General features: G+C 45.6%; 1 protein-coding gene and 1 pseudogene across 1 annotated transcript in view; one reads left to right on the top strand and one right to left on the bottom strand.

Moving 5' to 3' along the window:
* Positions 1-24,912, bottom strand: part of LOC135539671 (ERC protein 2-like) — a 364,220-nt pseudogene that overhangs the window by 179,772 nt on the left and 159,536 nt on the right.
* LOC135539669 (mucin-2-like) overlaps positions 1-24,912 on the top strand; it is a 68,824-nt gene that overhangs the window by 17,345 nt on the left and 26,567 nt on the right. The window contains exons 5-7 of the mRNA XM_064965703.1: positions 4,595-4,711; positions 12,460-12,576; positions 20,255-20,371. Coding sequence (XP_064821775.1) covers positions 4,595-4,711; positions 12,460-12,576; positions 20,255-20,371 — 351 coding nt within the window. The remainder of the gene's footprint in view (positions 1-4,594; positions 4,712-12,459; positions 12,577-20,254; positions 20,372-24,912) is intronic.

The raw sequence follows: 24,912 nt of genomic DNA, 5'->3' as shown, positions 1-24,912 counted from the left end.
TTATGAGCGCTTGGAACACCGCTGGGGCGTTGGTCAGGCCGAAGGGCATCACCAAGTATTCATAGTGACCAGTTGGCGTGTTGAAAGCGGTCTTCCACTCGTCACCAGGTCTGATCCGCACAAGATGGTATGCGTTCCGCAGGTCAAGCTTAGTGAAAACAACTGCTTCCTGGAGCAGCTCGAAGGCTGTGGCCATAAGGGGTAGCGGGTAACGGTTACGGACGGTTATGGCATTGAGTCCCCGGTAGTCGATGCAAGGACGTAATCCACCGTCTTTCTTGGCCACAAAGAAAAACCCTGCTCCCGCCGGGGAGGTGGATGGACGCATGAGGCCTGCTTCCAGAGCGTCCTTGATGTAGGTATCCATAGCAGCTCGTTCGGGTGGAGATAGGGAAAAGATCCGACCCCTGGGGGGGCAAGTGCCCGGAAACAGGTCGATGGGGCAATCGTAAGGTCTATGGGGTGGTAGCATGGTGGCCCTCTGTTTGCTAAACACCAGTTTGAGGTCATGGTAACACTCAGGAATTCGGGTCAGGTCGATGGATTCTAAAGACTCGGGAGTAGAACTCGGGGAATTCTGGAAAATACAAGTAGCTTGGCACGTAGGACCCCACTGCTTGATCGTGCCCACAGACCAGTCGATGTGAGGGTTATGGCTGTGAAGCCAGGGGTATCCAAGGACGAGAGGGAACTCGGAACAGGAGATCAAATGAAAGTTCATCAATTCCTGGTGTTGTGAAACTGAAAGTCGCAAGGAGGTAGTGACATGAGTGACAAGTCCAGATCCCAAAGGGCTTCCATCCAATGTAGTAACCCTCATGGGGTCACTTAGAGGTTCAGAGGGAACGCCATTCTCCTTCGCCCAGACACCATCCATGAAGTTACCTGCGGCTCCAGAGTCTACCAAGGCTTGAAGGTGAAGCTTGTGGTTGTCCCAGGAGAGGGTGACTGGAATGAGCAGACGGGAGTTGGACGGATGGGAGGAGGTTATGCTTCCCGTTACAGTTCCCCCGGTCTGTACGGGACAGAGCGTTTCCCTGGAGCCCGGGACACGTGGAACGGAAATGGCCCGGTTTGCCGCAATATAGACAGCGTCGCTCCCTCATCCGGCGGTCTCTCTCAGCCTGGGAGATGCGTCCAATCTGCATGGGTTCCGGTGGAGCCAGCGATGATAAAGGTGGGGACTCGGAGCTGGGACTGATAGGGGCTAGAGGTCTACGGTTGAGTTCTCTCTCTCTCAGACGCTGGTCAATGCGTGAGGCCAACTTGATCAGGGACTCGAGATTGTCCGGTGGTTCCCGAGTGGCCAGTTCATCTTGGATAGTGTCGGAAAGGCCTTTCAGAAAGCACACCGTGAGCGCCTCGTTGTTCCAGCCACTCGCTGCTGCCACCGTGCGGAACTGGATGGCATAGTCCGTCACGCTGCGCCAACCTTGATGGAGAGTCAGGAGCTGTTTGGCTGAGTCAGAACCACTGCTTGGGCCTTGAAACACTCGTTTGAATTCCTCAGCAAAGGCAGAGTAGCTGGCACAGCAGGAACTATGGGCATCCCACACAGCAGTAGCCCAGGCCAGGGCTTTTCCGACAGCAGGGTGATGATATATGCGATCTTAGACCGGTCGGTGGGAAACGACGAGGGTTGCAGCTCAAAGGAGAGAGAACATTGAGTGAGAAACCCTTTACAAGCACTTGGATCACCTGAGAACCGTTGGGGAGGTGGAAGACGAGGTTCAGCCAGGGGGTTAACTGCCATGGGTACGTGAACCTGAGGTACTGGGACGGGAACTGTTGCCGGGGTAAGTCGATCAGATATTTGCTTAATGGAAGTCAGCATCTCCGACAGAAGATGAGAATGTCTAGCCATTAAGGCCTCTTGCTGAACCAGGGCGGCTTCGTGGCGTTGGACAGTCTCCTGGTGGTGGGACAGCGTGGCAAAAGGTCCTGGAAACTGGCTGCCTCTGGGTTCATTTTTGGCTCTGTGTTTCTGTCAGGACCCGGTTTCGAACCTGGGTCTCCGGAGTGAGAAACAGTCACTTAACCAACTGAGCCACGAATAGTCAGCAGAACCCAGAAGATGAGGCAGACACAGCAGTACTTAAGACGGTGTATTTAATAAAGAAAAATCCTTAAATACAAAAAAAATGGCAAATCCAAAAGGTGGTAGGAAAAGCACAAAAAGGCCTCAAAAGAAACTCACAAAAAATAAACAAAAACAAAAAAACAGAATACCACAAGAGCGTCACCCGGAATCGACAAGAGTACACAGAACACTAGGGCAGGGTGCTAACATACAAACACAGAGCACAGAACTGAGGGAAACTAAGGGTTTAAATACAATAGAGGAAACGAGGCACAGGTGCAAATAATTAATGGGGATCAAGGGAAAAACATAAGGACAAAAAGCACAATGGGGGCATCTACTGACCAAAACCCGGAACAACCCTGGCCAAATCCTGACAAAACGTTGTTTGGAATCAATCCTCAAGGTGTTTTTTCACATATCTCTTCATTGACATGCAGTTCGTGGAAGCTTGCTTCTCTCTCTGTGCCCCATGGAAAAATACTGGCTGGTGACTTTTGCGCACCAATTTCGGCGCAGGACACCGGGCGGACACGTGGTAAATGTGGTCTCTTATGGTCAATCTTCCAACGATCTGGCTACAAATACGTCACAATGCTGCAGACACCTTGGGGAAACGACAGAAAGGGCAGACTCATTCCTCTTGCGTTCACAGCCATATAAGGAGATCATGAAAGACAGAGCCTCAAAAATCCTTGTCATTTCCTGGATGCCAAGTCATCTTGGTTTTGCCTGAAGCTCACGTTAAAGGGCACGCACAGAGAAGATATTTGTATTTCTGGACACGTCAGAGTGTTTTCTTTCGAACAGTAGCAATTATATGCATAGTCGAGCATCTTTTTGTGACAAAATATCTTGTTTAAAACGGGAACGTTTTTCTTCCAAAAATGAAATAGCGCCACCATAAGTGTAAGAGGTTAAACAGCAACCACTAACATTGAGTGGTTGCTGCCAACACACTGACTCAACTCCAGCCACTTCAATAATGGGAATTGATGGGAAAGGATGTAAAATATATCACTAGCCACTTTAAACAATGCTACCTAATATAATGTTTACATACCCTACATTATTCATCTCATATGTATACGTATATACTGTACTCTATCATCTACTGCATCCTTATGTAATACATGTATCACTAGCCATTTTAACTATGCCACTTTGTTTACATACTCATCTCATATGTATATACTGTACTCGATACCATTTACTGTATCTTGCCTATGCTGCTCTGCACCATCACTCATTCATATCTTTATGTACATATTCTTTATCCCCTTACACTGTGTATAAGATATTAGTTTTGGAATTGTTAGTTAGATTACTTGTTAGTTATTACTGCATTGTCGGAACTGGAAGCACAAACATTTCGCTACACTCGCATTAACATCTGCTAGCCATGTGTATGTGACAAATAAAATTTGATTTGATTTGATTTGAGCACTCTGCTACACATGCCTCTCCCTAATGTCAATATGCATTTTCTATTGATGTTTTTGGTCGTGATTATTGTCTTATTTCACTGTAGAGCCCCATGCCCTGCCCAATATGCCTTAGATAGCCCTTTTGTCCCACCCCCCACACATGCAGTGACCTCACCTGGCTTAACTGGTGCCTCTTGAGACAAAACCTCTCTCATCGTCACTCAATGCCTAGGTTTACTTCCACTGTACTCACATTCTACCATACCCTTGTCTGTACATTATGCCTTGACTCTATTCTTCCCCACCCAGAAATCTGCTCATTTTCTCTCTGTTCCGGTCGCACCAGATCAGATATAGCCCTTGGTTCACCCAAAACTTGACTGCCCTTGACCAGCACAAAAACATCCTGTGACATTCTGCATTAGCATCAAATAGAGCTAAGTTAAGTCAGTTCAACCATAGGTTAACGACCCTCTCTGCTTACTCCAAACACATACAACACATACCTCTCCAACTAAGTTGGAATGGTGTTTATTATGTTTTAATTACTCCGTGTTTGTGCTACATAATCCCTTCCTTAGGAATTAACATTATTGATCAGATATTGTAAAACAGGGTAGAGTTTAATTAGTTATAGTTAAATTTAAAATGTAGATATTGTTTAGTCATTATTCATAAAATTCCTAACAAGTTCACATCAGTGATCCAACAACTATACAGACACCTTCTATAGCAGGTAGGCCACACATTTATACAGCTGTTACACATGGTTGCCTTTGTTTCATTATGATTTTTAACAGAACACTGTTGTTGTGATAAAATTATTCACATTATCCTAGCACAACAGTGAATCCTACAACAGGTGTGTTGGTCCTCTAGAGACAATTTTAATTTTAATTGCAAATATCCAATTGTAAGTACACAAAACGCCAACCCTATACCTATTAGTAATCTTGAGTATAAAAATGAAAAATTCATAATTAATGAATGATTAATATGAATAATGTACTTCAACTCAAACCACAGATTTGAAAGGAATCAACTACTCTAAATAAGATCATGTCCATTGATATTGTTCTCATTTCAGAAACCGTACTTGTCAACCTGACTCCTCATTCTACTGAATCAACCGCTCCACTCGTCACAACCTCTGAGATCTCTACAGGAAACACCACTGACCCCACACTGACTCCAATGGTGAAAGGTAAGAATAATATACAGCATTGTGGTTTAACAGGATAATAGAAGCTGCTGGTGATTCTCTGACAACAAGTACAAAATGTGTAACACTTTCAGTATATAGTTACTTTTAGAATGAGCTCCATGTTTAGCTCCATGAACAATCCAATGTCAACTTCAACCGCTGTCATTCCCAACATAGAAAAGACAAAGTGACTGAAAACAATGTTACAGGACACTACTGTCTTACACTAAGTTTACAAAACATTAAGAACACCTGTTCTTTCCATGACATGGACTGACCAGGTGAATCCAGGTGAAATCTGTGATCCTTTCTTATTGATGTCACTTGTTAAATCTATGTCACTTGTTAAACCAATTTTTAAGCCTTGGGACAATTGAGACATGGATTGTGTATTTGTGCCATTTAGAGGGTGAATGGGAAAGATTAAAAAAAATTGAGTCCTTTGAACAGGTTATTGTAGGTAGGTGCCAGGTAGGTGTAGGAAGGTGCCAGGGCAACCAGTTTTTGTCAAGACCTGCACGTTTTCTACACTCTACAGTTTCCCATATGTATCAAGCACAGGTTGGTGGCACCTTAATTGGGGATGACGGGCTCGTGGTAATGGCTGGTGTGGAAAGAGTGGAATGGTATCAGGTATTCCATTTGTACCATTTCAGCCATTATAATGAGCCATCATCCAGAAAAGATCTGTAACTGAGAGTGATCTTTTTAGAAGTCTACAGTCAGTGAGGTGTACGGAGGTGAGCTGTGACTACAGAGTGAGCTCAGAACCAAACTCTTTCTCTTTCCACACAGTGATGGGGACAGCTTTGCATGTGAGTCATTATCTAAACAAATCTATCAGGGCTGCAGGTCTTCATGATCTGACTCACTTTGAATTTAGCATCTTCTTAGTATGACTATATTCATTCTGACCCACAGACCAAATACTACATTTCAATCCCAAAATATTTTAGAACTGGTAGGATTTCACATCAGTGATCCAATAACTATACAGACTCCTTACAGACACATGTAAATTTCCAGATGGCCTAGCAGTTGGTCGTGTGTTTCATTTTGTCCCTTCCTGTCCCGTGTAAATATGGCTTTTTTCCTCTTTTTTTCATATATATTTGGTATACAGGGGGACAAAAAAGTATTTAGTCAGTCACCAATTGTGCAAGTTCTCCCACTTAAAAAGATGCGAGAGGCCTGTAATTTTCATCATAGGTACACTTCAACAATGACAGACAAAATGAGTGAAAAAAATCCAGAAAATCACATTGTAAGATTTTTAATGAATTTATTTGCAAATTATGGTGGAAAATAAGTATTTGGTCAATAACAAAAGTTTATCTAAATACATTGTTATATACCCTTTGTTGGCAATGACAGAGGTCAAACGTTTTCTGTATGTCTTCACAAGGTTTTCACACACTGTTGCTGGTATTTTGGCCCATTCCTCCATGCAGATCTTCTCAAGAGCAGTGATGTTTTGGGGCTGTTGCTGGGCAACATGGACTTTCAACTCCCTCCAAATACTTTCTATGGGGTTGAGATCTGGAGACTGGCTAGGCCACTCCAGGACCTTGAAATGCTTCTTACGAAGCCACTCCTTCTTACGAAGCCACTCCTTCGTTGCCCGGGCGGTGTGTTTGGGATCATTGTCATGCTGAAAGACCCAGCCACTTTTCATCTTCAATGCCCTTGCTAATGGAAGGAGGGTTTCACTCAAAATCTCACGATACATGGCCCCATTCATTCTTTCCTTTACACGGATCAGTCGTCCTGGTCCTTTGCAGAAAAACAGCCCCAAAGCATGATGTTTCCACCCCCATGTTTCACAGTAGGTATGGTGTTCTTTGGATGCAACTCAGCATTCTTTGTCCTACGACGAGTTGAGTTTTTACCAAAAAGTTATATTTTGGTTTCAACTGACCATATGACATTCTCCCAATCTTCTTCTGGATCATCCAAATGCTCTCAAGCAAACGGGCCTGGACATGTACTGTCTTAAGCAGGGGGACACGTCTGGCACTGCAGGACTTGAGTCCCTGCAGGCGTAGTATGTTACTGATGGTAGGCTTTGTTACTTTGGTCCCAGCTCTCTGCAGGTCATTCACTAGGTCCCCCCGCGTGGTTCTGGGATTTTTACTCACCGTTCTTGTGATCATTTTGACCCCACGGGGTGATATCTTGCGTGGAGCCCCAGATCGAGGGAGATTATCAGTGGTCTTGTATGTCTTCCATTTCCTAATAATTGCTCCCACAGTTGATTTCTTCAAACCAAGCTGCTTACCTATTGCAGATTCAGTCTTCCCAGCCTGGTGCAGGTCTACAATTTTGTTTCTGGTGTCCTTTGACAGCTCTTTGGTCTTGGCCATAGTGGCGTTTGGAGTGTGACTGTTTGAGGTTGTGGACAGGTGTCTTTTATACTGATAACAAGTTCAAACAGGGGCCATTAATACAGGTAACGAGTGGAGGACAGAGGAGCCTTTTAAAGAAGGTCTGTGAGAGCCAGAAATCTTGCTTGTTTGTAGGTGACCAAATACTTATTTTCCACCATAATTTGCAAATAAATTCATTAAAAATCCTACAATGTGATTTTCTGGATTTTCTTTCTCATTTTGTTTGTCATAGTTGAAGTGTACCTATGATGACAATTACAGGCCTCTCTCATCTTTTTAAGTGGGAGAACTTGCACAATTGGTGGCTGACTAAATACTTTTTTGCCCCACTGTATAGTTTAATCTCACTTTCCATTAAAGGACTCAATATACTCTCCTCCAACCCGCCTCACCCAATATGGTACGGATGTGCTATTTTTAACCTTCAGAAGCAGAACTCCCATCAGAAGCTAGCCAGCTAACGAGCTACTAGCTAGCAGTCATTTAGCCACTGCTAGCGGTCTTCGCCGTTAAATCGGACACCAGCCAGGCTCAGCTCGGTCAATACCTGCCAGTCTGCACAGCGATATCAATCCAGAGCGTACCGGACTGCTTTTTCTTTACCACATCTCCCGATTCCTACCACAAGCTCTGAACCTAGCTAGCTGCAATCCGAATGGCTACTCCTGGCTAACGTCTCTGTCTCGAATCAAGCACCAGTTAGCCTTGACCTAGGCTCGAGCTAGGCCCATCTCCCGGGCTAGCCGGACAGGTCCACCAGCCAATTATTAGGCTACAATACCTTTTTTGCCAATTGGCCTGCACTCTTTACTGCCGACACGGAGCCCCGTCGATCCATCACGACTGGTCTGCAGACGTAATCGTCTGAGGTGGTTTCAAAAGGCCCTTCCGTAGCGATGACTCCGAAGGTCCATCTGCTAGCCCCGGCCCGCTAGCTGTCTGAATAGCCGTGTCTCCAGCTCGCCTAGTGTAGTAGCGACTACTGAATCGGCTCCTTGTCTCACCTATTGCTACTCATTGGACCCTATGACCCAACTTCCGGCGTCGACAGAGATGGCCGCCTCGCTTTGAGTTCCTAGGAAACTATGCAGTTTTTTGTTTTTTACATGTTATTTCTTACATTAGTACCCCAGGTCATCTTAGGTTTCAGTACATACAGTCGAGAAGAACTACTGAATATAAGATCAGCGTCAACTCACCATCAGTTCAACCAAGAATATAACTTTCGCGAAGCGGATCCTGTGTTCTGCCTTTCAACCAGGACAACAGAATGGATCCCAGCCGGCGACCCAAAAAAAACGAATTCGTAAAAGAGGGAAACGAGGCGGTCTTCTGGTCAGACTACGGAGACGGGCACATCGTGCCCCACTTCCTAGCATTCTTCTCGCCAATGTCCAGTCTCTTGACAACAAGGTTGATGAAATCAGAGCAAGGGTAGCATTCCAGAGGGACATCAGAGACTGTAACGTTCTTTGCTTCACGGAAACATGGCTCACTGGAGAGATGCGGTGCAGCCAGCGGGTTTCTCCACACATCGCGCCGACAGAAACAAACACCTTTCTGGTAAGAAGAGTGGCGGGGGCGTATGCCTTATGGCTAACGAGACGTGGTGTGATCACAGAAACATACAGGAACTCAAATCCTTCTGTTCACCTGATTAAGAATTCCTCACAATCAAATGTAGACCGCATTATCTACCAAGAGAATTCTCTTCGATTATAATCACAGCCGTATATATTCGCCCCCAAGCAGACACATCGATGGCTCTGAACGAACTTTATTTGACTCTTTGCAAACTGGAATCCATACATCCTGAGGCTGCATTCATTGTTGCTGGGGATTTTAACAAGGCTAATCTGAAAACAAGACTCCCTAAAATGTATCAGCATATCAATTGCGCCACCAGGGCTGGCAAAACCTTGGATCACTGTTATTCTAACTTCCGCGACGCATATAAGGCCCTGCCCCGCCCCCCTTTCGGAAAAGCTGACCACGACTCCATTTTGCTGATCCCTGCCTACAGACAGAAACTAAAACAAGAAGCTCCCACGCTGAGGTCTGTCCAACGCTGGTCCGACCAAGCTGATTCCACACTCCAAGACTGCTTCCGTCACGTGGACTGGGACATGTTTCGTATTGCGTCAGGCAACAACATTGACGAATACGCTGATTCGGCGTGCGAGTTCATTAGAACGTGCGTTGAAGATGTCGTTCCCATAGCAACGATTAAAACATTCCCTAACCAGAAACCGTGGATTGATGGCAGCATTCGCGTGAAACTGAAAGTGCGAACCACTGCTTTTAATCAGAGCAAGGTGACTGGTAACATGACCGAATACAAACAGTGCAGCTATTCCCTCCGTAAGGCAATCAAACAAGCTAAGCGTCAGTATAGAGACAAAGTAGAATCTCAATTCAACGGCTCAGACACAAGAGGTATGTGGCAGGGTCTACAGTCAATCACGGACTACAAGATGAAATCCAGCTCAGTCACGCAGACCAGCTGGATGGTGTGTTTACGGACATATTCAATCCATCCCTATGCCAGTCTGCTGTTCCCACATGCTTCAAGAGGGCCACCATTGTTCCTGTTCCCAAGAAAGCTAAGGTAACTGAGCTAAACGACTACCGCCCCGTAGCACTCACTTCCGTCATCATGAAGTGCTTTGAGAGACTAGTCAAGGACCATATCACGTCCACCCTACCTGACACCCTAGACCCACTCCAATTTGCTTACCGCCCAAATAGGTCCACAGACGACGCAATCTCAACCACACTGCACACTGCCCTAACCCATCTGGACAAGAGGAATACCTATGTGAGAATGCTGTTCATCGACTACAGCTCGGCATTTAACACCATAGTACCCTCCAAGCTCGTCATCAAGCTCGAGACCCTGGGTCTCGACCCCGCCCTGTGAAACTGGGTACTGGACTTCCTGACGGGCCGCCCCCAGGTGGTGAGGGTAGGCAACAACATCTCCACCCCGCTGATCCTCAACACTGGGGCCCCACAAGGGTGCGTTCTGAGCCCTCTCCTGTACTCCCTGTTCACCCACGACTGCGCGGCAACGCACGCCTCCAACTCAATCATCAAGTTTGCGGACGACACAACAGTGGTAGGCTTGATTACCAACAACGACGAGACGGCCTACAGGGCGGAGGTGAGGGCCCTCGGAGTGTGGTGTCAGGACAATAACCTCACACTCAACGTCAACAAAACTAAGGAGATGATTGTGGACTTCAGGAAACAGCAGAGGGAACACCCCCCTATCCACATCGATGGAACAGTAGTGGAGAGGGTTGTAAGTTTTAAGTTCCTCGGCATACACATCACAGACAAACTAAATTGGTCCACTCACACAGACAGCATCGTGAAGAAGGCGCAGCAGCGCCTCTTCAACCTCAGGAGGCTGAAGAAATTCGGCTTGTCACCAAAAACACTCACAAACTTCTACAGATGCACAATCGAGAGCATCCTGGCGAGCTGTATCACCGCCTGGTACGGCAACTGCTCCGCCCACAACCGTAAGGCTCTCCAGAGGGTAGTGAGGTCTGCACAACGTATCACCGGGGGCAAACTACCTGCCCTCCAGGACACCTACACCACCCGATGTTACAGGAAGTCCATAAAGATCATCAAGGTCAACACCCACCCGAGCCACTGCCTGTTCACCCCGCTATCATCCAGAAGGCGAGGTCAGTACAGGTGCATCAAAGCTGGGACCGAGAGACTGAAAAACAGCTTCTATCTCAAGGCCATCAGACTGTTAAACAGCAACCACTAACATTGAGTGGCTGCTGCCAACACACTGACTCAACTCCAGCCACTTCAATAATGGGAATTGATGGGAAAAGATGTAAAATATATCACTAGCCACTTTAAACAATGCTACCTAATATAATGTTTACATACCCTACATTATTCATCTCATATGTATACGTATATACTGTACTCTATCATCTACTGCATCCTTATGTAATACATGTATCACTAGCCACTTTAACTATGCCACTTTGTTTACATACTCATCTCATATGTATATACTGTACTCGATACCATCTACTGTATCTTGCCTATGCTGCTCTGCACCATCACTCATTCATATGTTTATGTACATATTCTTTATCCCCTTACACTGTGTATAAGATATTAGTTTTGGAATTGTTAGTTTGATTACTTGTTGGTTATTACTGCATTGTCGGAACTGGAAGCACAAGCATTTCGCTACACTCGCATTAACATCTGCTAACCATGTGTATGTGACAAATAAAATTTGATTTGATTTGATCACTCTGCTACACATGCCTCTCCCTAATGTCAATATGCATTTTCTATTGATGTTTTTGGTCGTGATTATTGTCTTATTTCACTGTAGAGCCCCATGCCCTGCCCAATATGCCTTAGATAGCCCTTTTGTCCCATCCCCCACACATGCAGTGACCTCACCTGGCTTAACTGGTGCCTCTTGAGACAAAACCTCTCTCATCGTCACTCAATGCCTAGGTTTACTTCCACTGTACTCACATTCTACCATACCCTTGTCTGTACATTATGCCTTGACTCTATTCTTCCCCACCCAGAAATCTGCTCATTTTCTCTCTGTTCCGGTCGCACCAGATCAGATATAGCCCTTGGTTCACCCAAAACTTGACTGCCCTTGACCAGCACAAAAACATCCTGTGACATTCTGCATTAGCATCAAATAGAGCTAAGTTAAGTCAGTTCAACCATAGGTTAACGAACCTCTCTGCTTACTCCAAACACATACAACACATACCTCTCCAACTAAGTTGGAATGGTGTTTATTATGTTTTAATTACTCTGTGTTTGTGCTACATAATCCCTTCCTTAGGAATTAACATTATTGGTCAGATATTGTAAAACAGGGTAGAGTTTAATTAGTTATAGTTAAATTTAAAATGTAGATATTGTTTAGTCATTATTCATAAAATTCCTAACAAGTTCACATCAGTGATCCAACAACTATACAGACACCTTCTATAGCAGGTAGGCCACACATTTATACAGCTGTTACACATGGTTACCTTTGTTTCATTATGATTTTTAACAGAACACTGTTGTTGTGATAAAATTATTCACATTATCCTAGCACAACAGTGAATCCTACAACAGGTGTGTTGGTCCTCTAGAGACAATTTTAATTTTAATTGCAAATATCCAATTGTAAGTACACAAAACGCCAACCCTATACCTATTAGTAATCTTGAGTATAAAAATGAAAAATTCATAATTAATGAATGATTAATATGAATAATGTACTTCAACTCAAACCACAGATTTGAAAGGAATCAACTACTCTAAATAAGATCATGTCCATTGATATTGTTCTCATTTCAGAAACCGTACTTGTCAACCTGACTCCTCATTCTACTGAATCAACCGCTCCACTCGTCACAACCTCTGAGATCTCTACAGGAAACACCACTGAACCCACACTGACTCCAATGGTGAAAGGTAAGAATAATATACAGCATTGTGGTTTAACAGGACAATAGAAGCTGCTGGTGATTCTCTGACAACAAGTACAAAATGTGTAACACTTTCAGTATATAGTTACTTTTAGAATGAGCTCCATGTTTAGCGCCATGAACAATCCAATGTCAACTTCAACCGCTGTCATTCCCAACATAGAAAAGACAAAGTGACTGAAAACAATGTTACAGGACACTACCGTCTTACACTGACTTTACAAAACATTAAGAACACCTGTTCTTTCCATGACATGGACTGACCAGGTGAATCCAGGTGAAATCTGTGATCCTTTCTTATTGATGTCACTTGTTAAATCTATGTCACTTGTTAAACCAATTTTTAAGCCTTGGGACAATTGAGACATGGATTGTGTATTTGTGCCATTCAGAGGGTGAATGGGAAAGATAAAAAAAAATGTGAGTCCTTTGAACAGGATATTGTAGGTAGGTGCCAGGTAGGTGTAGGAAGGTGCCAGGGCAACCAGTTTTTGTCAAGACCTGCACGTTTTCTACACTCTACAGTTTCCCATATGTATCAAGCACAGGTTGGTGGCACCTTAATTGGGGATGACGGGCTCGTGGTAATGGCTGGTGTGGAAAGAGTGGAATGGTATCAGGTATTCCATTTGTACCATTTCAGCCATTATAATGAGCCATCATCCAGAAAAGATCTGTAACTGAGAGTGATCTTTTTAGAAGTCTACAGTCAGTGAGGTGTACGGAGGTGAGCTGTAACTACAGAGTGAGCTCAGAACCAAACTCTTTCTCTTTCCACACAGTGATGGGGACAGCTTTGCATGTGAGTCATTATCTAAACAAATCTATCAGGGCTGCAGGTCTTCATGATCTGACTCACTTTGAATTTAGCATCTTCTTAGTATGACTATATTCATTCTGACCCACAGACCAAATACTAAATTTCAATCCCAAATTATTTTAGAACTGGTGGGATTTCACATCAGTGATCCAACAACTATACAGACACCTTACAGACACATGTAAATTTCCAGATGGCCTAGCAGTTGGACGTGTGTTTCATTTTGTCCCTTCCTGTCCCGTGTAAATATGGCTTTTTTCCTCTTTTTTTCATATATATTTGGTATACAGGGGGAAAAAAAAGTATTTAGTCAGTCACCAATTGTGCAAGTTCTCCCACTTAAAAAGATGCGAGAGGCCTGTAATTTTCATCATAGGTACACTTCAACAATGACAGACAAAATGAGTGAAAAAAATCCAGAAAATCACATTGTAAGATTTTTAATGAATTTATTTGCAAATTATGGTGGTAAATAAGTATTTGGTCAATAACAAAAGTTTATCTAAATACATTGTTATATACCCTTTGTTGGCAATGACAGAGGTCAAACGTTTTCTGTATGTCTTCACAAGGTTTTCACACACTGTTGCTGGTATTTTGGCCCATTCCTCCATGCAGATCTTCTCAAGAGCAGTGATGTTTTGGGGCTGTTGCTGGGCAACATGGACTTTCAACTCCCTCCAAATACTTTCTATGGGGTTGAGATCTGTAGACTGGCTAGGCCACTCCAGGACCTTGAAATGCTTCTTACGAAGCCACTCCTTCTTACGAAGCCACTCCTTCGTTGCCCGGACGGTGTGTTTGGGATCATTGTCATGCTGAAAGACCCAGCCACGTTTCATCTTCAATGCCCTTGCTGATGGAAGGAGGGTTTCACTCAAAATCTCACGATACATGGCCCCATTCATTCTTTCCTTTACACGGATCAGTCGTCCTGGTCCTTTGCAGAAAAACAGCCCCAAAGCATGATGTTTCCACCCCCATGTTTCACAGTAGGTATGGTGTTCTTTGGATGCAACTCAGCATTCTTTGTCCTACGACGAGTTGAGTTTTTACCAAAAAGTTCTATTTTGGTTTCAACTGACCATATGACATTCTCCCAATCTTCTTCTGGATCATCCAAATGCTCCCACAGTTGATTTCTTCAAACCAAGCTGCTTACCTATTGCAGATTCAGTCTTCCCAGCCTGGTGCAGGTCTACAATTTTGTTTCTGGTGTCCTTTGACAGCTCTTTGGTCTTGGCCATAGTGGCGTTTGGAGTGTGACTGTTTGAGGTTGTGGACAGGTGTCTTTTATACTGATAACAAGTTCAAACAGGGGCCATTAATACAGGTAACGAGTGTAGGACAGAGGAGCCTCTTAAATAAGGTCTGTGAGAGCCAGAAATCTTGCTTGTTTGTAGGTGACCAAATACTTATTTTCCACCATAATTTGCAAATAAATTCATTAAAAATCCTACAATGTGATTTTCTGGATTTTCTTTCTCATTTTGTTTGTCATAGTTGAAGTGTACCTATGATGACAATTACAGGCCTCTCTCATCTTTTTAAGTGGGAGAACTTGCACAATTGGTGGCTGACTAAATACTTTTTTGCCCCACTGTATAGTTTAATCTCACTTTCCATCAAAGGACTCAATATACTCTCCTCCAACCCGCCTCACCCAATATGGTACGGATGTGCTATTTTTAACCTTCAGAAGCAGAACTCCCATCAGAAGCTAGCCAGCTAACGAGCTACTAGCTAGCAGTCATTTAGCCACTGCTAGCGGTCTTCGCCGTTAAATCGGACACCAGCCAGGCTCAGCTCGGTCAATACCTGCCAGTCTGCACAGCGCGATATCAATCCAGAGCGTACCGGACTGCTTTTTCTTTACCACATCTCCCGATTCCTACCACAAGCTCTGAACCTAGCTAGCTGCAATCCGAATGGCTACTCCTGGCTAACGTCTCTGTCTCGAATCAAGCACCAGTTAGCCTTGACCTAGGCTCGAGCTAGGCCCATCTCCCGGGCTAGCCGGACAGGTCCACCATCCAATTATTAGGCTACAATACCTTTTTTGCCAATTGGCCTGCACTCTTTACTGCCGACACGGAGCCCCGTCGATCCATCACGACTGGTCTGCAGACGTAATCGTCTGAGGTGGTTTCAAAAGGCCCTTCCGTAGCGATGACTCCGAAGGTCCATCTGCTAGCCCCGGCCCGCTAGCTGTCTGAATAGCCGTGTCTCCAGCTCGCCTAGGGTAGTAGCGACTACTGAATCGGCTCCTTGTCTCACCTATTGCTACTCATTGGACCCTATGACCCAACTTCCGGCGCCGACAGAGATGGCCGCCTCGCTTTGAGTTCCTAGGAAACTATGCAGTTTTTTGTTTTTTTACATGTTATTTCTTACATTAGTACCCCAGGTCATCTTAGGTTTCAGTACATACAGTCGAGAAGAACTACTGAATATAAGATCAGCTTCAACTCACCATCAGTTCAACCAAGAATATAACTTTCGCGAAGCGGATCCTGTGTTCTGCCTTTCAACCAGGACAACGGAATGGATCCCAGCCGGCGACCCAAAAAAAACGAATTCGTAAAAGAGGGAAACGAGGCGGTCTTCTGGTCAGACTACGGAGACGGGAACATCGTGCCCCACTTCCTAGCATTCTTCTCGCCAATGTCCAGTCTCTTGACAACAAGGTTGATGAAATCAGAGCAAGGGTAGCATTCCAGAGGGACATCAGAGACTGTAACGTTCTTTGCTTCACGGAAACATGGCTCACTGGAGAGACGCTCTCGGATGCGGTGCAGCCAGCGGGTTTCTCCACACATCGCGCCGACAGAAACAAACATCTTTCTGGTAAGAAGAGTGGCGGGGGCGTATGCCTTATGGCTAACGAGACGTGGTGTGATCACAGAAACATACAGGAACTCAAATCCTTCTGTTCACCTGATTAAGAATTCCTCACAATCAAATGTAGACCGCATTATCTACCAAGAGAATTCTCTTCGATTATAATCACAGCCGCATATATTCCCCCCCAAGCAGACACATCGATGGCTCTGAACGAACGTTATTTGACTCTTTGCAAACTGGAATCCATACATCCTGAGGCTGCATTCATTGTTGCTGGGGATTTTAACAAGGCTAATCTGAAAACAAGACTCCCTAAAATATATCAGCATATCAATTGCGCCACCAGGGCTGGCAAAACCTTGGATCACTGTTATTCTAACTTCCGCGACGCATATAAGGCCCTGCCCCGCCCCCCTTTCGGAAAAGCTGACCACGACTCCATTTTGCTGATCCCTGCCTACAGACAGAAACTAAAACAAGAAGCTCCCACGCTGAGGTCTGTCCAACGCTGGTCCGACCAAGCTGATTCCACACTCCAAGACTGCTTCCGTCACGTGGACTGGGACATGTTTCGTATTGCGTCAGGCAACAACATTGACGAATACGCTGATTCGGCGTGCGAGTTCATTAGAACGTGCGTTGAAGATGTCGTTCCCATAGCAACGATTAAAACATTCCCTAACCAGAAACCGTGGATTGATGGCAGCATTCGCGTGAAACTGAAAGTGCGAACCACTGCTTTTAATCAGAGCAAGGTGACTGGTAACATGACCGAATACAAACAGTGCAGCTATTCCCTCCGTAAGGCAATCAAACAAGCTAAGCGTCAGTATAGAGACAAAGTAGAATCTCAATTCAACGGCTCAGACACAAGAGGTATGTGGCAGGGTCTACAGTCAATCACGGACTACAAGATGAAATCCAGCTCAGTCACGGACCAGGATGTCTTGCTCCCAGGCAGACTAAATAACTTTTTTGCCCGCTTTGAGGACAATACAGTGCCACTGACAAGTCCTGCAACGGAAACATGCGGTCTCTCCTTCACTGCAGCTGAGGTGGGTAAAACATTTAAACGTGTTAACCCTCGCAAGGCTGCAGGCCCAGACGGCATCCCCAGCCGCGCCCTCAGAGCATGCGCAGACCAGCTGGATGGTGTGTTTACGGACATATTCAATCAATCCCTATGCCAGTCTGCTGTTCCCACATGCTTCAAGAGGGCCACCATTGTTCCTGTTCCCAAGAAAGCTAAGGTAACTGAGCTACACGACTACCGCCCCGTAGCACTCACTTCCGTCATCATGAAGTGCTTTGAGAGACTAGTCAAGGACCATATCACGTCCACCCTACCTGACACCCTAGACCCACTCCAATTTGCTTACCGCCCAAATAGGTCCACAGACGACGCAATCTCAACCACACTGCACACTGCCCTAACCCATCTGGACAAGAGGAATACCTATGTGAGAATGCTGTTCATCGACTACAGCTCGGCATTTAACACCATAGTACCCTCCAAGCTCGTCATCAAGCTCGAGACCCTGGGTCTCGACCCCGCCCTGTGAAACTGGGTACTGGACTTCCTGACGGGCCGCCCCCAGGTGGTGAGGGTAGGCAACAACATCTCCACCCCGCTGATCCTCAATACTGGGGCCCCACAAGGGTGCGTTCTGAGCCCTCTCCTGTACTCCCTGTTCACCCACGACTGCGCGGCAACGCATGCCTCTAACTCAATCATCAAGTTTGCGGACGACACAACAGTGGTAGGCTTGATTACCAACAACGACGAGACGGCCTACAGGGCGGAGGTGAGGGCCCTCGGAGTGTGGTGTCAGGACAATAACCTCACACTCAACGTCAACAAAACTAAGGAGATGATTGTGGACTTCAGGAAACAGCAGAGGGAACACCCCCCTATCCACATCGATGGAACAGTAGTGGAGAGGGTTGTAAGTTTTAAGTTCCTCGGCATACACATCACAGACAAACTAAATTGGTCCACTCACACAGACAGCATCGTGAAGAAGGCGCAGCAGCGCCTCTTCAACCTCAGGAGGCTGAAGAAATTCGGCTTGTCACCAAAAACACTCACAAACTTCTACAGATGCACAATCGAGAGCATCCTGGCGAGCTGTATCACCGCCTGGTACGGCAACTGCTCCGCCCACAACCGTAAGGCTCTCCAGAGGGTAGTGAGGTCTGCACAACGTATCACCGGGGGCAAACTACCTGCCCTCCAGGACACCTACACCACCCGATGTTACAGGAAGTCCATAAAGATCATCAAGGTCAACACCCACCCGAGCCACTGCCTGTTCACCCCGCTATCATCCAGAAGGCGAGGTCAGTACAGGTGCATCAAAGCTGGGACCGAGAGACTGAAAAACAGCTTCTATCTCAAGGCCATCAGACTGTTAAACAGCAACCACTAACATTGAGTGGCTGCTGCCAACACACTGACTCAACTCCAGCCACTTCAATAATGGGAATTGATGGGAAAAGATGTAAAATATATCACTAGCCACTTTAAACAATGCTACCTAATATAATGTTTACATACCCTACATTATTCATCTCATATGTATACGTATATACTGTACTCTATCATCTACTGCATCCTTATGTAATACATGTATCACTAGCCACTTTAACTATGCCACTTTGTTTACATACTCATCTCATATGTATATACTGTACTCGATACCATCTACTGTATCTTGCCTATGCTGCTCTGCACCATCACTCATTCATATGTTTATGTACATATTCTTTATCCCCTTACACTGTGTATAAGATATTAGTTTTGGAATTGTTAGTTAGATTACTTGTTGGTTATTACTGCATTGTCGGAACTGGAAGCACAAGCATTTCGCTACACTCGCATTAACATCTGCTAACCATGTGTATGTGACAAATAAAATTTGATTTGATTTGATCACTCTGCTACACATGCCTCTCCCTAATGTCAATATGCATTTTCTATTGATGTTTTTGGTTGTGATTATTGTCTTATTTCACTGTAGAGCCCCATGCCCTGCCCAATATGCCTTAGATAGCCCTTTTGTCCCACCCCCCACACATGCAGTGACCTCACCTGGCTTAACTGGTGCCTCTTGAGACAAAACCTCTCTCATCGTCACTCAATGCCTAGGTTTACTTCCACTGTACTCACATTCTACCATACCCTTGTCTGTACATTATGCCTTGACTCTATTCTTCCCCACCCAGAAATCTGCTCATTTTCTCTCTGTTCCGGTCGCACCAGATCAGATATAGCCCTTGGTTCACCCAAAACTTGACTGCCCTTGACCAGCACAAAAACATCCTGTGACATTCTGCATTAGCATCAAATAGAGCTAAGTTAAGTCAGTTCAACCATAGGTTAACGACTCTCTCTGCTTACTCCAAACACATACAACACATACCTCTCCAACTAAGTTGGAATGGTGTTTATTATGTTTTAATTACTCCGTGTTTGTGCTACATAATCCCTTCCTTAGGAATTAACATCATTGGTCAGATATTGTAAAACAGGGTAGAGTTTAATTAGTTATAGTTCAATTTAAAATGTAGATATTGTTTAGTCATTATTCATAAAATTCCTAACAAGTTCACATCAGTGATCCAACAACTATACAGACACCTTCTATAGCAGGTAGGCCACACATTTATACAGCTGTTACACATGTTTACCTTTGTTTCATTATGATTTTTAACAGAACACTGTTGTGATAAAATTATTCACATTATCCTAGCACAACAGTGAATCCTACAACAGGTGTGTTGGTCCTCTAGAGACAATTTTAATTTTAATTGCAAATATCCAATTGTAAGTACACAAAACGCCAACCCTATACCTATTAGTAATCTTGAGTATAAAAATGAAAAATTCATCATTAATGAATGATTAATATGAATAATGTACTTCAACTCAAACCACAGATTTGAAAGGAATCAACTACTCTAAATAAGATCATGTCCATTGATATTGTTCTCATTTCAGAAACCGTACTTGTCAACCTGACTCCTCATTCTACTGAATCAACCGCTCCACTCGTCACAACCTCTGAGATCTCTACAAGAAACTCCACTGACCCCACACTGACTCCAATGGTGAAAGGTAAGAATAATATACAGCATTGTGGTTTAACAGGACAATAGAAGCTGCTGGTGATTCTCTGACAACAAGTACAAAATATGTACCCAAATTATTTTAGAACTGGTGGGATTTCACATCAGTGATCCAACAACTATACAGACACCTTACAGACACATGTAAATTTCCAGATGGCCTAGCAGTTGGTCGTGTGTTTCATTTTGTCCCTTCCTGTCCCGTGTAAATATGGCTTTTTTCCTCTTTTTTTCATATATATTTGGTATACAGGGGGACAAAAAAGTATTTAGTCAGTCACCAATTGTGCAAGTTCTCCCACTTAAAAAGATGAGAGAGGCCTGTAATTTTCATCATAGGTACACTTCAACAATGACAGACAAAATGAGTGAAACAAATCCAGAAAATCACATTGTAAGATTTTTAATGAATTTATTTGCAAATTATGGTGGAAAATAAGTATTTGGTCAATAACAAAAGTTTTTCTAAATACATTGTTATCTTCCCTTTGTTGGCAATGACAGTGGTCAAACGTTTTCTGTATGTCTTCACAAGGTTTTCACACACTGTTGCTGGTATTTTGGCCCATTCCTCCATGCAGATCTTCTCAAGAGCAGTGATGTTTTGGGGCTGTTGCTGGGCAACATGGACTTTCAACTCCCTCCAAATACTTTCTATGGGGTTGAGATCTGGAGACTGGCTAGGCCACTCCAGGACCTTGAAATGCTTCTTACGAAGCCACTCCTTCTTACGAAGCCACTCCTTCGTTGCCCGGGCGGTGTGTTTGGGATCATTGTCATGCTGAAAGACCCAACCACGTTTCATCTTCAATGCCCTTGCTGATGGAAGGAGGGTTTCACTCAAAATCTCACGATACATGGCCCCATTCATTCTTTCCTTTACACGGATCAGTCGTCCTGGTCCTTTGCAGAAAAACAGCCCCAAAGCATGATGTTTCCACCCCCATGTTTCACAGTAGGTATGGTGTTCTTTGGATGCAACTCAGCATTCTTTGTCCTACGACGAGTTGAGTTTTTACCAAAAAGTTCTATTTTGGTTTCATCTGACCATATGACATTCTCCCAATCTTCTTCTGGATCATCCAAATGCTCTCTAGCAAACTTTAGACGGGCCTGGACATGTACTGTCTTAAGCAGGGGGACACGTCAGGCACTGCAGGATTTGAGTCCCTGGAGGCGTAGTATGTTACTGATGGTAGGCTTTGTTACTTTGGTCCCAGCTCTCTGCGGGTCATTCACTAGGTCCCCCCGCGTGGTTCGGGGATTTTTACTCACCGTTCTTGTGATCATTTTGACCCCACGGGGTGATATCTTGCGTGGAGCCCCAGATCGAGGGAGATTATCAGTGGTCTTGTATGTCTTCCATTTCCTAATAATTGCTCCCACAGTTGATTTCTTAAAACCAAGCTGCTTACCTATTGCAGATTCAGTATTCACAGCCTGGTGCAGGTCTACAATTTTGTTTCTGGTGTCCTTTGACAGGTCTTTGGTCTTGGCCATGGTGGCGTTTGGAGTGTGACTGTTTGAGGTTGTGGACAGGTGTCTTTTATACTGATAACAAGTTCAAACAGGGGCCATTAATACAGGTAACGAGTGGAGGACAGAGGAGCCTCTTAAAGAAGGTCTGTGAGAGCCAGAAATCTTGCTTGTTTGTAGGTGACCAAATACTTATTTTCCACCATAATTTGCAAATAAATTCATTAAAAATCCTACAATGTGATTTTCTGGATTTCTTTCTCATTTTGTTTGTCATAGTTGAATTGTACCTATGATGAAAATTACATTTACATTTACATTTAAGTCATTTAGCAGACACTCTTATCCAGAGCGACTTACAAATTGGTGAATTCACCTTCTGACATCCAGTGGAACAGCCACTTTACAATAGTGCATCTAAATCATTAAGGGGGGGGGGGGTGAGAAGGATTACTTATCCTATCCTAGGTATTCCTTGAAGAGGTGGGGTTTCAGGTGTCTCCGGAAGGTGGTGATTGACTCCGCTGTCCTGGCGTCGTGAGGGAGTTTGTTCCACCATTGGGGGGCCAGAGCAGCGAACAGTTTTGACTGGGCTGAGCGGGAACTGTACTTCCTCAATGGTAGGGAGGCGAGCAGGCCAGAGGTGGATGAACGCAGTGCCCTTGCTTGGGTGTAGGGCCTGATCAGAGCCTGGAGGTACTGCGGTGCCGTACCCCTCACAGCTCCGTAGGCAAGCACCATGGTCTTGTAGCGGATGCGAGCTTCAACTGGAAGCCAGTGGAGAGAGCGGAGGAGCGGGGTGACGTGAGAGAACTTGGGAAGGTTGAACACCAGACGGGCTGCGGCGTTCTGGATGAGTTGTAGGGGTTTAATGGCACAGGCAGGGAGCCCAGCCAACAGCGAGTTGCAGTAATCCAGACGGGAGATGACAAGTGCCTGGATTAGGACCTGCGCCGCTTCCTGTGTGAGGCAGGGTCGTACTCTGCGGATGTTGTAGAGCATGAACCTACAGGAACGGGCCACCGCCATGATGTTGGTTGAGAACGACAGGGTGTTGTCCAGGATCACGCCAAGGTTCTTAGCGCTCTGGGAGGAGGACACAATGGAGTTGTCAACCGTGATGGCGAGATCATGGAACGGGCAGTCCTTCCCCGGGAGGAAGAGCAGCTCCGTCTTGCCGAGGTTCAGCTTGAGGTGGTGATCCGTCATCCACACTGATATGTCTGCCAGACATGCAGAGATGCGATTCGCCACCTGGTCATCAGAAGGGGGAAAGGAGAAGATTAATTGTGTGTCGTCTGCATAGCAATGATAGGAGAGACCATGTGAGGTTATGACAGAGCCAAGTGACTTGGTGTATAGCGAGAATAGGAGAGGGCCTAGAACAGAGCCCTGGGGGACACCAGTGGTGAGAGCGCGTGGCGAGGAGACAGATTCTCGCCACGCCACCTGGTAGGAGCGACCTGTCAGGTAGGACGCAATCCAAGCGTGGGCCGCGCCGGAGATGCCCAACTCGGAGAGGGTGGAGAGGAGGATCTGATGGTTCACAGTATCGAAGGCAGCCGATAGGTCTAGAAGGATGAGAGCAGAGGAGAGAGAGTTAGCTTTAGCAGTGCGGAGCGCCTCCGTGATACAGAGAAGAGCAGTCTCAGTTGAATGACTAGTCTTGAAACCTGACTGATTTGGATCAAGAAGGTCATTCTGAGAGAGATAGCGGGAGAGCTGGCCAAGGACGGCACGTTCAAGAGTTTTGGAGAGAAAAGAAAGAAGGGATACTGGTCTGTAGTTGTTGACATCGGAGGGATCGAGTGTAGGTTTTTTCAGAAGGGGTGCAACTCTCGCTCTCTTGAAGACGGAAGGGACGTAGCCAGCGGTCAGGGATGAGTTGATGAGCGAGGTGAGGTAAGGGAGAAGGTCTCCGGAAATGGTCTGGAGAAGAGAGGAGGGGATAGGGTCAAGCGGGCAGGTTGTTGGGCGGCCGGCCGTCACAAGAAGCGAGATTTCATCTGGAGAGAGAGGGGAGAAAGAGGTCAGAGCACAGGGTAGGGCAGTGTGAGCAGAACCAGCGGTGTCGTTTGACTTAGCAAACGAGGATCGGATGTCGTCGACCTTCTTTTCAAAATGGTTGACGAAGTCATCTGCAGAGAGGGAGGAGGGGGGGGGGGAGGAGGATTCAGGAGGGAGGAGAAGGTGGCAAAGAGCTTCCTAGGGTTAGAGGCAGATGCTTGGAATTTAGAGTGGTAGAAAGTGGCTTTAGCAGCAGAGACAGAGGAGGAAAATGTAGAGAGGAGGGAGTGAAAGGATGCCAGGTCCGCAGCGAGGCGAGTTTTCCTCCATTTCCGCTCGGCTGCCCGGAACTCTGTTCTGTGAGCTCGCAATGAGTCATCGAGCCACGGAGCGGGAGGGAGGACCGAGCCGGCCTGGAGGATAGGGGACATAGAGAGTCAAAGGATGCAGAAAGGGAAGAGAGGAGGGTTGAGGAGGCAGAATCAGGAGATAGGTTGGAGAAGGTATGAGCAGAGGGAAGAGATGATAGGATGGAAGAGGAGAGAGTAGCGGGGGGAGAGAGAGCGAAGGTTGGGACGGCGCGATACCATCCGAGTAGGGGCAGTGTGGGAAGTGTTGGATGAGAGCGAGAGGGAAAAGGATACAAGGTGGTGGTCGGAGACTTGGAGGGGAGTTGCAATGAGGTTAGTGGAAGAACAGCATCTAGTAAAGATGAGGTCGAGCGTATTGCCTGCCTTGTGAGTAGGGGGGAAGGTGAGAGGGTGAGGTCAAAAGAGGAGAGGAGTGGAAAGAAGGAGGCAGAGAGGAATGAGTCAAAGGTAGACGTGGGGAGGTTAAAGTCGCCCAGGACTGTGAGAGGTGAGCCGTCCTCAGGAAAGGAGCTTATCAAGGCATCAAGCTCATTGATGAACTCTCCGAGGGAACCTGGAGGGCGATAAATGATAAGGATGTTAAGCTTGAAAGGGCTGGTAACTGTGACAGCATGGAATTCAAAGGAGGCGATAGACAGATGGGTAAGGGGGAGAGAGAGAATGACCACTTGGGAGA

The sequence above is a fragment of the Oncorhynchus masou genome, chromosome 5 (assembly GCF_036934945.1).
Source record: "Oncorhynchus masou masou isolate Uvic2021 chromosome 5, UVic_Omas_1.1, whole genome shotgun sequence".
NCBI classification, from domain to species: Eukaryota; Metazoa; Chordata; class Actinopteri; order Salmoniformes; family Salmonidae; genus Oncorhynchus; species Oncorhynchus masou.
The sequence above is the reverse complement of the archived record's forward strand: the minus strand, read 5'-3'. Positions and strand labels throughout refer to the sequence as shown.